The sequence below is a fragment of the Hemiscyllium ocellatum genome, chromosome 17 (assembly GCF_020745735.1).
Source record: "Hemiscyllium ocellatum isolate sHemOce1 chromosome 17, sHemOce1.pat.X.cur, whole genome shotgun sequence".
In the NCBI taxonomy this organism is placed as follows: Eukaryota; Metazoa; Chordata; class Chondrichthyes; order Orectolobiformes; family Hemiscylliidae; genus Hemiscyllium; species Hemiscyllium ocellatum.
In genome coordinates, this window is record NC_083417.1 from 19,812,287 (window position 1) to 19,827,859 (window position 15,573).

The window sequence follows — 15,573 nt, forward strand, 5'->3', positions numbered from 1 at the left end:
TAATATTTTTCCACACTTTTGACTTCGGTGCGTATTAATGATATGAGATGGTATGAAAACTATTGATCATTCTCTTTGTAACCACAGTATATAACAGCTCACAACACACATTGTTGTTTCACTTCCATATTAACTGACATTTGTGGTTTGGAGAAGTCCTGATATAATTTGGTATATGTTTTTGCACAGGATCAGTGTGGGATTACATTAATTTTGTTATTTTACAATATTTCCCGCTTGGGAGTGATGGTTTGAGGCAGCATGCGTGCAGATGGTGTCTGAATCTGAGCAACAGGGTGCAGTTTATATTCTTCATTTCCTGAGCCAGAAGATGGTGATGGAAGTGGTGTCTCTGGTGATGCTGCAAGGAAGAAAAAGTAATTCAGATTAAATGCCATTGTCAATCTGGAAACATCCAAACTAGTAAACTTCTTGCGCAAGAAAACTTCCTGCATATTCCAAAAAAAAGGTTCAAGTATTGAAAATCTTCAATTCCTTCTGATTGTATCACTTGCAATTCATTTAAAAAGATTTGCAATCGCTTCTCGGTAATAACCATGGTCATCCTATCTGGAAGGGTGAATGCCATCAAGATTATTAACAATACCTTCCCTTAATTTTCAATAAAAGTGGACTGCAGAATTCAAAATAAGTGTTAGTGCAATATTAAAGGAGCATTAGGTACTCTTCAAATTCGGACATTTTACAAAGACTAGTTTCTGTCAAACTCCAGTGAGGAAACTTACAGATCTGAACATGATGGATTGCTGAAGGCACACCCGTTGTAATCACTGCATGGCCACTTAGAGGATTGTGAAGTAGACCAGAATGTCCAGAGTGTGGATACTGAGTTACTTCAGTTGTGGATCCTGTGACAAATAAAGATTATAAAGTGAACATTTTCAAAAAGAAAGAAGCTATAAAGTAGGCTTAGGTAAAATAATGTGACAGAATACCAGTCCTGTGTGGTTGTTTTTTCATAATTCATCAGTCAGATGACCCCACTTGATTTACATTATTTTAAAGTATTCACCCATGATGAGTTAAAGAAAAACAAATGATGCTTATAGCCCTGAACTTAGACATAGTATGTGAACTATTCGTGTAGGATAGGAAAAGGATATTGTAGAAGGAGTTGTCCATTTAGTCCTTTGAGCCTATTCCAACATTCAGTAAGATCATATTCAATAGATTGTGATCACAACTCCACTTGACCGTCTGCTCCTCAAACTCCTGGTTCCATCGTCTGTCGAAAGTTCAGCTCAGTCATAAATAAATTCAATGACTGTGCCCCACTTTTTTTAGGGAAAAACATTCCATTGACCATCTCAGGAAAATAAATTCTCCTCATCCCAATCTTAAGAGGTGTGGGAAAAGATCTGCCATCCTGCCTACACATAATAGGCCCACACAGAACATAGGAAAGTAAACTTGATCAAACTATACCAGAAACACGCAGAATGCCTCAGCAGTGACCAAAAAGGCTGACAAGTGAAACCATACAGCAGATTGGTGTGGGTGTCCGTTGCTCACGATGCGGTCTCCTCTACACTGGGAAGACTGGACGCCTCCTAGCAGAGCGTTTTAGGGAACATCTCTAGGACACCCGCACCAATCAACCACACTGCCCTGTGGTCCAACATTTCAACTCCCCCTCCGACTCAGCTGAGGACATGGAGGTCCTGGGCCTCCTTCACCGCCGCTCCCTCACCACCTGATGCCTGGAGGAAGAACGCCTCATCTTCCGGCTAGGAACACTTCAACCCCAGGGCATCAATGTGGACTTCACCAGTTTCCCCATTTCTCCTTCCCCCACCTCACCCCAGTTCCAAACTTCCAGCTCAGCACTGTCCCCATGACCTGTCCTACCAGCCTATCTTCTTTTCCACCTCTCCACTCCACCCTCCTCTCTGACCTATCACCTTCATCCCACCCATTGTACTCGTTGCTACCTTCCCCCACCCTCCTCCCTGACCTATCACCTTCCTTCCCCACCGACTCACCTATTGTACTCTATGCTACTTTCTCCCCACCCCCACCCTCCTCTCAATTATCTCTCCATCCTTCAGGTACTCTGCCTGTATTCCTGATGAAGGGCTTTTGCCTGAAACATTGATTTTCCTGCTCCTCGGATGCTGCCTGAACTGCTGTGCTTTTCCAGCACCAATCTACTCCAGAATCCCATTTGGCCCTTCAAGTCTGTTCCTCCATTCAATATGATCATGGCTAATCCAGTACCCTGTTCCTGCTATCTTGTGAACATTTGGGAACCATCCTGTTGTTAGAGAAAAACAATTTGAGACCAGAGCATAGCCAACTCACATATCCTGTCAATTAGACAACGCACCCATTCACGCAGACTCTGTTTTTAGCCAGCCAGCCAGCCAATCTTTTATCCATGCCAGTACGTTATTCCCTATAACATGCGCTGCTTTGCAGAATAACCTCCATGTGGTGCTTTATAAATTTTCTTCTGCAAATCCAAGTACAGTATATCAATAGGCTCCCCTTTTTAATAGTGCACATTTCTCCTTCAAAGAACTCCAATAAATTGATTAACATAGGCTCCTTTTCACAAAAATCACTTGGACTCTTTCTGATTAACTTTTTCTAAGTACCCAACTATAGCCTCCTGAATGATTGATTTGCCTATGACAGACATCAGGGTAGACAAACAGGAGGTGGGAAGAATACAGCAAGCCAGGCAGCATCAGGAGGTGGAGAAGTCAATGTTACAGATATAATACCTGAAATGTTGACTTCTCCACCTTCTGATGCTGCCTGGCTTGTTGTGTTCTGCTAGCTTTCTGCTTCTCTACTTTGGACTCCAGCGTCTGCAGGTTTTTTTTGACTCTAACTATTACAGACGTTAAGCTTATTTTTAGATTAGATTAGCATCCCTACAGTGTGGAACAGGCCCTTCGGCCCAACAAGTCCACACTGACCCTCTGAAAGTAACCCATCCAGACCCATTTCCCTTTGTCTAAAGCAGCTAACACTATTGGCAATTTAGAATGGTCAATCCACCTGACCTGCACATCTTTGGACTGTGGTAGGAAACCGGAGCACCCAGAGGAAACCCACGCAAACACAGGGAGAATGTGCAAAGTCCACACAGTCACCCAAGGCTGGAATCGAACCTGGGTCCCTGGCACTATGAGGCTGTTTCCTACCTTGCTCCCTTCTTGAATAGCAGAGTTACATTTCTACTTTCCATTCTGAAGCTCTAAGTTCTGGAAAATTAATGCATCTACTCCTCGTTAGTCACTTATTTTAAGACCTTAGGATGAATGTGATCAGGAATCTGTTCTCTCAGTACCACTTCCTTATTGATCGCAATTTCATCCAGTTCCTTTCTTCCTTCTCCCACCTGATATGCAGGTTTTACTTTGATTTTTTTTTGTAACCTCTATGGTGAAAACCCTTCTTCATTTCATTTGCCATTTCCTTATAGTTTACTACTAACTCCATAATCTCACTCTCTGGAAGACCAACATTCAATTTATTCAATTAAAAGCAAAATACTGCAGATGCTAGAAATCTGAAACAAGCAGCAAATGCAGGACTAATTCAACAGGTCTGGCAGCATCTGTGGAGGGAGAGATGGAGTTAATGCTTTGAGTCCAGTATGCCTCTTTTTCAGAACTTATTTAATTGATTTGTTTCCCTTTTAGATATCTGTGTAAACTCCAACTATCTGTTTTCACATTCATAGCTAGCTTCTTATACACTCATTTCTTTCTCCCAATTAACCTTTTGGTTATTCTCTTCCATTCTTTATTTTCTGACCAATCATCTGACCTGCCTCTCGTCTTTGATGCATTTATTCACTTTTCCTTAAATTTTACACTTCGCTTAGCTTCTTTAGTTAAACATAGATGATGAGATATCCCTTTGGAATTTTGCTTCATATTAGGAATTTATTTATTCAGAGTATTCTAAAGTATCCCTTTAACAGTCAGCCACTGCTTCTCCACATATCTGTTGCTTAGCCAGTATCCCAGTTCAGTTTAGCTTGTTCAGCTTTCAACATGACACAGTTACCCTTATTTAAGTTTAAAACATTAGTCTTAGACTCAGGCTTCTCCATTTCCTGTGTGTAAATTTCAGTCATGTTGTGGTGCCAGCTGCCTAGATGTGCCCATGCGCTGAGGTAATTTTAACCCCCTCTCATTAAACAATATTGAAACTAATATAGTCTGCTCTCTTAATAAAAATATAATACTGCAGAAGCTGGAAATCTGAAGTAAAAACTGAAAATGCTGCTGACACTCAGCAGGGTTGGCAGGATCTGTGGAGATGATAACAAAATAGTAGGATGGGGAAATTTGACCCTTCTTCAAAACTTCTGAAAGTTTCCAACATTTTCTGTTTTTGTAACCTGCTCCCTGGTTGGTTCTAACCCGTACTACTCAAAGAAATGATCTTGGAAAGCATTCTGTGAACTCTTCACCAAAACTACCATAGGCAATTTGATTTTTCCAGGTACATATATATTAAAATGATCTACAATTATTGCCATTTCTTTATCATAAGCACCCAATATCTTTTCTTGTGTACTTTGTCCTACATTGTAGTTAATGTTAGAGGGACTGTAGATCACTTCCACAAGTGACTTCTTCTTCCAACTATTCTATAACTTTACCCAAACCATTTTGACAACCTGACTCCTGAAGGAAGCTCATCTCAAATTATTGTGCCAATGCCATCTTTCATTAAGGGTTCTACACCTCCACTTTTTCCCAGCTTGCTATCCCTCTTGAATGTTCTCTAACCCTTAATATTCAGGGCCCAATCCTTATCATTTTGCAGATCCACCTCTGTAATGGCTGTCAGATCATAATTATTTACATCAATGTGCACTATCAATTTGTTTATTTTGTCATGCATTCTATGCACACTCAGGTAGAGTCTTTAGTTTTTTTGTTAACTTTGTAATATTTATTCTTTACTGTTAGTATATTCTAGTATTTCTTTTATCTCTGTCCCTTCCTGCAAGACTGTTACATCCATTTCTCATGCTGCTATTTATTCTCCTGCTTCAATCCTACCCATCAATTTGTTAAATGTGCTGACGCTTGACCCCTGACTTTCCTCATTTAAGTTTAAAGCTTTCCCTCTGTTCCTAGTAATCTTTCTCAATAGAACAATAGCCCTAGCACAATTCAGGTGTAGATGCCAGTGACCTGAGAACTGGAATCCACAATTCCCACGGCAGTCTTTGAGCCAGGCATAAATGTCTTTAATCTTACTTACCTGATATTAATTTGCACATTGGCATAGTTAGTGATCCAGAGGTTACCTTTAAGATTCTGCTTTTTAACTTAGTGCCTAATTTCTCACAGTCCATCAGCAGAATCTCTTTCCTAATCCAGCTTTCAAGCAGTTAAAATGCCTTTACCTTTGAAAAACCATATCACATTGGAGTCTATTACTCAAAATAACATGGGGCAGCAGATGAATCAGAATCAAAAACCCTTAAATGGCTGAGAAAGTTCACTCGCTGGAGTGAATATTTGGAGAAATGTTACCCCAGAAGCAAAATGGAAGGAAATGTGGAGCTGCTTCACCAATCACATGTTCCTTCTCTCCTGCACTTGTTGCTGATTGGCTTGCTAAACATAATAGACGTAGAAATTTACAGTCCAGAAGGAAGCCATTTCACTCACTGGCCCAATGAGCTCATCATGTAAGCCTATTAGCAACAAAGGCAGGAGCAAAGCAACCTGTAACTGGAGGAGTAAAGAGCAGTTAGGTTCAGAATCATATCATTGAGGGAGTTGCTGGGGCATGCCTGTACAAGAGTTGGGCACTGGTGGCTGAGATCAGGGATTGAGGGTCTAGAAGCTGAAACTAAAATCCAAGGTAGGGTTTGATCGGCCTGGTTTGAAATGAGAAAAGGCTTTAATTTTATCAGTTGAGACAAGATTTATATCTAAGTCTCAGAAGTGAACAGTTTAACGTCTCAAGGCATCCACATATCACAATCTACCTATTATGTTAAAGTTTTTATTCATGGGCCCAACTTTCTATTTTCACAAATTGTTTTTGAATTTCTTTTCATCAACACTTAACATAGGAACAGCTTATAATTAATTGTACGGTAATGGAAATTCCTTATACTGTATAAACAGATTGTTTCACCATGAGTTACACAAATTAGCTTAGTCTTATTAACAGTCTATAACTAAAAATAAAACCAGCTTCTCACCTCCCAGCAGCATTTCCTGCAAAAGATTATCAATTCTTGCCACTCCGAAGAGTCTGGCAAACTGAATTTGTTCAATCATCTGCCATGTGATGCTCTGCAGTGATGGAAGAAGTAGGAGAATATCACCGAATCGTCCACGGGAATCATACTGACGATCATTGATATAATCCTCCAGGTTGACCTGCACTTGGAATCGCATGTTTTTGATTTTTGCTGAATCACTAACACCCCTGCAATCTGTGATACAAAGGTCACAGGAAATTAACACTTCGGTATAAAACACTACATTTTACAGGCATTTGTACTTTTTGATGAAAAATGGATAAATACAAGCAATTTAAAGTTAAATAACGGTGATAATTAAAGATGAGAAAACAAACAATTGTCTCACTAAGTTCTTCTCTCTAGTAGACTGTTACTCCTACCTTAACATCCAGGCAATCACATAAGCACCGTTGATTGTTGTAAAAACCCATCTCGTTCACTAATGTCTTTTAGTGAAGGAAATCTTCCTTCCTTACCTGGTCTAACCTATACATGACTCCAGACCTGCAGCAATGTGGGTGACTGTTAACTGCCCTCTGGGTAATTTGGGATGGAAAATATTCATTTAGAGTATTGTGAGAAGTCTTCGGTCCTGTATCAAGGGAAGGATGTGCTGGCCTTGGATGGGGTCCAGAGGAAGTTCACAAAAGTGATCCTGGAATGAAGGACTTGTCATATGACGAGCGTTTGAGGTCTCTGGGTCTGTACTCAATAGAATTTAGAAGGATGAGGGGGAAACTTACAGAATACTGAGAGGCCTGGATGTAGACAAGATACTTCCATTAGAAGGAGAGATTAGAACCCATGGATATAGTCTCAAAGTTAAGGGATGATCCTTTAGAACTGAGATGAGGAGGAACTTCTTCAGCTGGAAAGTGGTTAATCTGTAGAAATCATTGCTGCAAAGAGCTGTGGAAACAAAGTCATTGAATGTATTTAAGACAGAGATAGACTGTTCTTGATTGGTAAGAGGATCAAGGATTACAGGGTGAAGGCAGGCAAATGGGTTTGAGAAACATATCAGCCACACTTGAATGACAGAGCAGACTCAATCGGCTGCATAGCCTAATTCAACCCCTATATTGTATGGTCTTATATTTCAGTACATGACCACCATGTTAAATTTTCTTCATATAAAAACTGATCTGAGAAATCAGATTTTATTCTGCATTGTGAGAAGAGTCATGCCAGAATTGAAAGGTTAACTCTCGTTCTCTCTCTACAAATGCTGCCAGACCTAATATGTTTTCCAGCATGTTCTAAGGTTTGATTTTGTCCAGGAGTCTGGGATCATAATAAGTAATGAGCTATGTTGGTACCTAAACTATGTTTAATCAACAAAGACACTTACCTGGATCAAAAAATACCACAGCTTTGAGGCAAGCAAATTCATTCTCATCTATCTGGAGGTCATGTAATGGTTTCACCAGTTCATCCAGAATCCTGTTTGCAACACGCATAATCTCTAACTCTGGGCAGTGCCTGGGAATGATGTAATCATTTCCTGTAGAAAAGGGTGGATTTTATTAGCAATGTACCTTCAATTCTCAAAACTAATATAATTGAACATCTTTAAACATATCTGAAAATCATTTAAAAACAGTCAACACATAGATTATATTTATAAATGCAAATAGTCTAGTTTGCATCAAACTTAACAATCTATCCAATGTTTGGAAAATGTTAAGAAGTATTGTTAATCATGAATGAGAATGTAAGAGGAGCATGCAGGAAGGGCCAAGAGCAGCATTGACAAACCATTGTTTTTTAACAATGATGTGTACTAATAGTGACTGTGTTACAGTTGCTCTTGAAGTTTATAATCTTCTGCATGGTGCAATATAAACTACAATACTGTTCATAAAATATACATATTGCAGATATTTTTAAAATGTTCTCTATTTGGTGGGACCGTGGTAATGTCACGAGAGTAATAATCAAGAGCTCAACCTAACGAGTAGGTTAAATCCCATCATGGCAAATGGTGAACTTTGAAGTCATTGAAATTTGGAATTAAAATCTCACCTAATGGTGATCTTGTGACCTTTATCAACTGCCAGAAAATCCCATGGGTTTCAATAATGTAATTTAGGGAAGGAGATCTGCCCTCCTTATCGTGCCCGGCCTACATGTGACTCCAGACTCACTACAATATAATTGACTCTTAAATGCTCTCTGAAATGGTGGAGTTTTAACAAAATGCCAGACGTCTAAAGAAAGTAATGAAACCAGATGAATCACCTGGCAGTGATTGAGGCACCAGAAATGAGAACAACAAACCCAGACCCAATGATATTGCATTGTCTTCCTTACCAACAACTTGGGCTTGGATCAAAACCTTTCTACAGACTGATCAAGAAACAGCCCAACGCAGTCATGGTCAGGGAATCATAACTTACAATGTCCCAGATACCACCATCACCGAGCTTTGGAATATCCTGATCAATTGGCATATCTGACCCAGCAGAGATAGCAGCACAGTAACATACATCAGCAGAAAGTTTCCCCAGGCAGCCTCGACATTCACGCCAGATCCCATGAGGTGTCATGGCATCCAGTCAAACATGGGAAGGAAACCTCCCTGTTGATTATCACCTACCACATCTCCTCAGTGCTCCTCCATGCTGAAAAACACTTGAAAGTAACACTGAGAATGGTAAGGGCACAGAATAATTCTGGCTGAAGGATTTCAACATCCATCACCAGGAGTGGTCATATGCATCACTATTGACAGGACTATTTGTGTGCCAAGCAGCAGAAGCAAACCATAGCTTATTACAATGAACAAACCGTTAAAGTTTACAAAGGTTCATGGCCAGCTGAGCCTTCCTCAAAGTGGACTTTCAAATTAGAGTGTTAGAAAAGGACTGTGGAAAAATTTCACAAGCTACTCGGAGAATGGAACGATGCTTATACTTCTAAGAAGGAGTTGTGCTTTCTCTGAATAGGATGTGGTGTAAATTTGTGTTCTAACAAAACTTTGTCCTCTCAAACTCTCTAAAAAAATAAAGAATTAAGAATTAAGCTTGTACCAACACATGATGCCTTTCTAAATGAAAAACCTATTGCCTCCATGTGGTCTGTATCCCTCTATTCCCTGCCTATTCATATATCTGTCAAGACTCCTCTTAAACTGTTGATAATGTATCTACCTTCACAACCTCTTCTGGCAGTGCATTTCAGGGATTTACCTCGTACTGTGTAAAAAAACCTGCCTCTAACATCTCATTTAAAATTTCCCCCTTTTACCTGAAACCTATGCCCCCCGTAATTAAAAAATACTCTTGACTGTCCATTCTATCCATTCCATAATTATGTAAACTTCTGTCAGATTGTTCCTCAGCTTCTGATGTTTCAATGAAACAAACCAAGTTTGTCCAATGTATCCTCAAAGTTAATACACTTGTGATAGTGTAAACTTCAGAACTTTAATAATTTTTCACAGATTGAAAGAATGAATAAAGATAAGCTGATTAGTAAGTCTGCAGAGGACAGGAAGATTGGGAGAGTTGCAAAAAGTAAGGAGAATTGCCAAAGGATATAGCAGAACATAGATAGACTGGAGACTTGGGCAGAGAAAAGGCAGATGGAATTTAATCTGGATGACTGTGAGGTAAACAAAAGGATCAGCAATAATTTTAGCTGGAATAAACCAAACTTTTCATTAACTGATACCTATTGGACAGGATTGTGCCTATTGATCAAATATTCTGGTTGAATCAGATGTCCATATATTCAATGTAAGACAACCATAAGGCACAGAAAAGTAATGCATGGTCTATATACCTCACTGTTATACTTTATTTACAGCATTATCACAAATAATAATGCAACTTTGCCTTAAATAAACTTACTGACAGACAGCTTTCTCGCTTGCATCCTGAACTGACTACTTGGATAGTAAGGAGGTCACAATACTACAGTAAACCTGTGGTATTTAATACCTGCTTATTGAGAATGCCAATTTATAGCAGGGTGGTTGTTATGGGGGACTTTAACTTCCCAGATATTGACTGGGAGAGCTATAGCTCGAGTTCATTAGATGGGTCGGTGTTTGTACAATGTGTGCAGGATGGTTTCCTGACACAATATGTCGACAGGCCAACAAGAGGGGAGGCTATATTGGATTTGGTTCTAGGTATTGAACCAGGCCAGGTGTTAGACTTGGAGGTAGGTGAGCACTTCGGGGACAGTGACCACAACTCGGTGACTTTTACTTTAGTGATGGAGAGGGATAATCGTGCGCCGCAGGGCAAGAGCTATAGCTGGGGGCAGGGCAATTATGATGCTGTGAGGCATGACTTAGGATGTGTGGATTGGAAAAACAGGCTTCAAGAGAAGAACACTAATGAGATGTGGGGATTGTTCAAGGAGCAGCTACTGCGTGTCCTCGATAGGTATGTACCAGTCAGGCATGGTGTAAAGGGCCTTGTGAGGCAGCCGTGGATTAGTAAGGAATTGGAGTCCCTTGTGAAAGGGAAGAAGGCGGCATATGTAAAGATGAGGCGTGAAGGTTCAGTAGGGGCGATTGAGAGTTATAAGGTAGCCAGGAAGGAGCTAAAGAGGGAGCTAAGAGGAGCGAGAAGGGGACATGAAAAGTCTTTAGCTGGTAGGATTAGGGAAAACCCAAAGGCTTTCTATAGGTATGTCAAGAATAAAAGGATGACTAGGGTAGGTATCGGTCCAGTCAAGGATAGTAGTGGGAAGTTGTGTGTGGAGGTGGAGGAGATTGGAGAGACATTAAATCAGTACTTTTCATCAGTATTCACTCAGGAACAGGACACTGTTGCTGATGTGAATATGGAATCACAAATAATTAGAATGGATGCCCTGGAAATATGCAGGGAAGAGGTTTTGGGAATATTGGAAAGGATGAATATAGATAAGTCTCCTGGGCCTGATGGCATTTACCCCAGGATCCTATGGGAAGCTAGGGAGGAGATAGCAGAGCCATTGGCCTGGATTTTTATGTCGTCGTTGTCAACGGGAATAGTACCAGAGGACTGGAGGATAGCGAATGTGGTCCCATTGTTCAAGAAAGGGAGTAGGGATAGCCCTAGTAACTATAGGCCAGTGAGTCTGACTTCAGTGGTGGGCAAAGTCTTAGAGAGAATGGTAAGGGATAAGATTTATGAACATCTGGGTAGGAATAACGTGATCAGGGATAGCCAGCATGGTTTTGTGAAGGGCAGGTCGTGCCTCACAAACCTTATTGAGTTCTTTGAGAAGGTGACTAAGGAAGTGGATGAGGGTAAAGCAGTAGATGTTGTGTATATGGATTTTAGTAAGGCGTTTGATAAGGTTCCCCATGGTAGGCTAATGCTAAAACTTCGGAGGTATGGCATTGAGGATACATTAGAGGTTTGGATTAGGAATTGGCTGGCTGGAAGGAGACAGAGGGTAGTAGTTGATGGATTATGTTCATCTTGGAGCGCAGTTACTAGCGGTGTACCACAAGGATCTGTTTTGGGACCATTGCTTTTTGTTATCTTTATAAATGATCTAGAGGAAGGACTTGAAAGCTGGGTAAGCAAGTTTGCGGATGACACAAAAGTCGGTGGAGTTGTGGATAGTGAGGAAGGAAGTGGTAGGTTACAGTGGGATATAGATAAGTTGCAGAGCTGGGCGGAAATGTGGCAAATGGAATTCAATGTAGCTAAGTGCGAAGCCGTTCACTTTGGTAGGAATAACAAGATGATGGATTACTGGGCTAATGGTAGGCTACTTGGTAGTGTGGATGAGCAGAGGGATCTTGGTGTCCATGTACACAGATCTCTGAAAGTTGCCACCCAGGTAAATAGTGCTGTGAGGAAGGCATATGGTGTACTGGGCTTTATTGGCAGAGGAATTGAGTTCCGGAGTCCTGAGGTCATGTTGCAGTTGTATAAGACTCTGGTGAGGCCTCATCTGGAGTATTGTGTGCAGTTTTGGTCGCCATACTATAGGAAGGATGTGGAAGCTTTAGAACGAGTGCAGAGGAGGTTTACCAGGATGTTGCCTGGAATGGTAGGAAAATCTTATGAGGAAAGGCTGAGGCACTTGGGGCTGTTCTCATTGGAGAAGAGAAGGTTTAGGGGAGATCTGATAGAAGTGTATAAGATGATTAGGGGTTTAGATAGGGTAGATACTAAGATCCTTTTACCGCTAATGGAGTCAGGTGTTACTAGGGGACATAGCTTTAAATTAAGGGGTGGTAGGTATAGGACAGATGTTAGGGGTAGATTCTTCACACAGCGGGTTGTGAGTTCATGGAATGCCCTGCCCGTATCAGTGGTGAACTCTCCTTCTTTATGGTCATTTAAGCGGGCATTGGATAGGCATTTGGAAGTTATTGGGCTAGTATAGGTTAGGTAGGATTCGGTCGGCGCAACATCGAGGGCCGAAGGGCCTGTACTGCGCTGTATCCTTCTATGTTCTATGTTCTATAAGGTGTCAGTTGAAATACAGTTTGCTGTATTAGGGGACAAGGACAGACTTATACAGGGGATTGAAAGTAATTAGCCATGTCTGGGAGAAGAGGGAGTCAAAGCTACAGCAACGAAACAGTTCTATCAATTGCTTTATGAATGGCTGCCTCATGCCACAAGGACAACTAATTGATCTGCAGAATAACTTTAAGGAGTTAATCACAGGAGAGCTGTGATTTCAGAGAGTTAAGGCCAAATGTAACAAGAAACATTTCTTGATAAGAAGGCAAGCTGCAGACTTGATGGTTTCACAGGAGGAGTCAATAATTTGTATGAAACAATCTGAAGAATCCTTAATAATATCACAACATAGACCTGAAGGACAACTGTACGATATAAGAATCCAACACCAGAACTCTCCTTCAGCTGAACTTCAAAGATCAACACAGCACAAAGATCATGCTCTGGACATCCTGAGACTGACACTGTTAGGTGGAATCTTAGTTAAATTCCACCATTAATCATATAATAGCCAAATTGAGTTGTGAGGTTTAACTTGTTTATTTGGGGACTCTCATTTTGGTTGCTACATGCAATAAAATATAAATCATTGTTTCAGTACTTGGTTGGCTGTAACATTTCTTATTCAGTGGCTGAATTAAAGGTAACGTGTGCTGATTTGCCCACAACACCCTCCAAACTGGGCAACATCTGGTAAACTTTTCCTGTACCTCTCGAAAGCTTCCACATCTTTCCAGTAGTGTGGTGGCCAGAGTTATACACAATATTCAAAATGTGGCCTAACTAAAGTTCGAGAAACTGCAACATGACTTACCAATTTTTATACTGTATGCCTCAACCAGTGAAGGCAAGCATGCCATATGACTTCAAGACCATCTTATCCACTTTTGTTGCCACTTTCAGGCAATTATAGATCTGTAAGCCTAGATTCCTCTGTTGATGCTACTAAGGGTTCTGCTATTTACTGTTTACTTCCTTCCTGCAATACCTCACAGTCGTCCAGATTAAATTCCATCTGCCTTTTCTCTGCCTAAGTCTCCAGTCTATCTATGTTCTGCCGTATCCTTTGGCAATCCTCCTTACCTTTTGCAACTCTCCCAATCTTCATGTCCTCTGCAGACTTACTAATCAGGCCACATACATTCTCCTCCAAATCATTTATATATACAAATAACCGGGGTCCCAGCACCAATACCTGAGGAACACCACTGGTCAGAAACACCTTTCCACCACTACTCTCTGTTTTCTATGGTAAACCAGTTCTATGTCCATCTTACCAGCTCATCACAGATCCTATGTGACTTCACCTTTGGTATCATGAGAGACATTGTCAGAGGCCTTACTAAAGTCCACATAGACAACATCCACTGCTCTGTTCACATCAATGTACTTTGTCATTCCCTCAAAAAACTCAGTCATGTTTGTAAGATAAAATCTCCCCCTCCTTTTTTATATTGTCGAACCCTGGAATATCAACATATCCCTTTCTAAATTTAACACCTACCAAGTCCTCCTCCTTTGTGAATTCCAATGTAAAGTATTCATTAAGCACCTTACCCACCTCCTCTGGTTCCTTGCATAAATTCCTTTATCCTTGAGGGGACTTACTTTTGCCCAGCTACCTTCTTGCTACTTAAAAATCCTTAAGTGTTTTGGGATTTTCCTTAATCCTGTTTGCTAAGGATATTTCATGGCTGCCAACTCCTTGTTTAAGTTCTTCCCTGCTTTCTTTCTATTCTTCAAGTGCTTTGTCTGTCTTCAGTTCTCTAACCTTACTGCTGCCTTATTTTTCATTTTGACTAAGCTCTCAGTTTCGCTTGTCATCCAAGGTTTACGAATCTTGGATTTTCATTTTCACATTGCCTGGTAGACAATGCCCTCCATACAGTATCTAAAACAGTATATTTATTGGGAGGGCAATAGCCACAGGTTCTCTTGCACTGCCTGCCTGTCCCTTCTATGGTTACCCATCTTTTTTACCTGAACCTTGAGTGTGACCACGTCTGTAAAACTCCTGTCTATGACTCTTTATGCCTCCTGCATGTTCCTATGTGTGCTGCTCTAATACATTCATACAATCTGTCAGGAGCAGCAATTGATTAGATTAGATTCCCTACAGTGTGGAAGCAGGCCCTTCAGCCCAACCAGTCCACACTGACCCTCCGAAGAGTAACACACCCAGTCCCACTTCCCTCTGACTAATGCACCTTACACTATGGGCAATTTAGCATGGCCAATTCAAATAACTTGCACATCTTTGAGCTGTGGGAGGAAACCAGAGCAAACCCATGCAGACACAGGGAGAATTTGCAAACTCCATACAGACAGTCGCCTGAGGCAGGAATTGAACCCAGCTCCCTGGTGCTGTGAGGCAACAGTACTAACCACTGGGCCGCCGTGCCGCTCTAATTGGACACACTTCCTGCAGTTGTAGTTGTTAGGAACGTTCAAACTGTCTCTGATTTCCCACATTCCTCAGGAGAAGCATATTACCCTGCTGACTGCCATTTTTACCCTCTAGCTATTATTTAATTAAAAATAAATTTCTATTAAATTAATTTACAGCTAAATAGATGGCCCTTAGAGTTAGATTCTCACTTAAAAATACCCAATACACCATTCAGTAAACAACATTGATACTTTACAAATGGTCAAATGGCATAATTGTTTTTTAACTCCTTCATGAATATTTGATAGATAATTAAGTGTCTCTTTACAATGCCTGAAAACGTCACTGTAATTACTGGTGGAATGAAGTAATGGATTAAAAAACATAGAGAAACTGTAATATTCCGGATATTGATGTGAGATTTACGTCAAAGGGATAACCCTAATTATCTATCCTTAAATTACAACACTGGAGCACTGAAAATAAATTACAACCTAATA

General features: G+C 40.6%; 1 protein-coding gene across 1 annotated transcript in view; it reads right to left on the bottom strand.

The window, feature by feature from the left end:
* Positions 1-221: 221 nt before the first annotated feature.
* The window catches only part of LOC132823656 (hepatocyte nuclear factor 4-beta-like), a 72,353-nt gene continuing 57,001 nt past the window's right edge, over positions 222-15,573 (bottom strand). The window contains exons 7-10 of the mRNA XM_060837605.1: positions 7,608-7,760; positions 6,212-6,448; positions 747-869; positions 222-361 (exon numbers count right to left, since the gene is read on the bottom strand). Coding sequence (XP_060693588.1) covers positions 222-361; positions 747-869; positions 6,212-6,448; positions 7,608-7,760 — 653 coding nt within the window. The remainder of the gene's footprint in view (positions 362-746; positions 870-6,211; positions 6,449-7,607; positions 7,761-15,573) is intronic.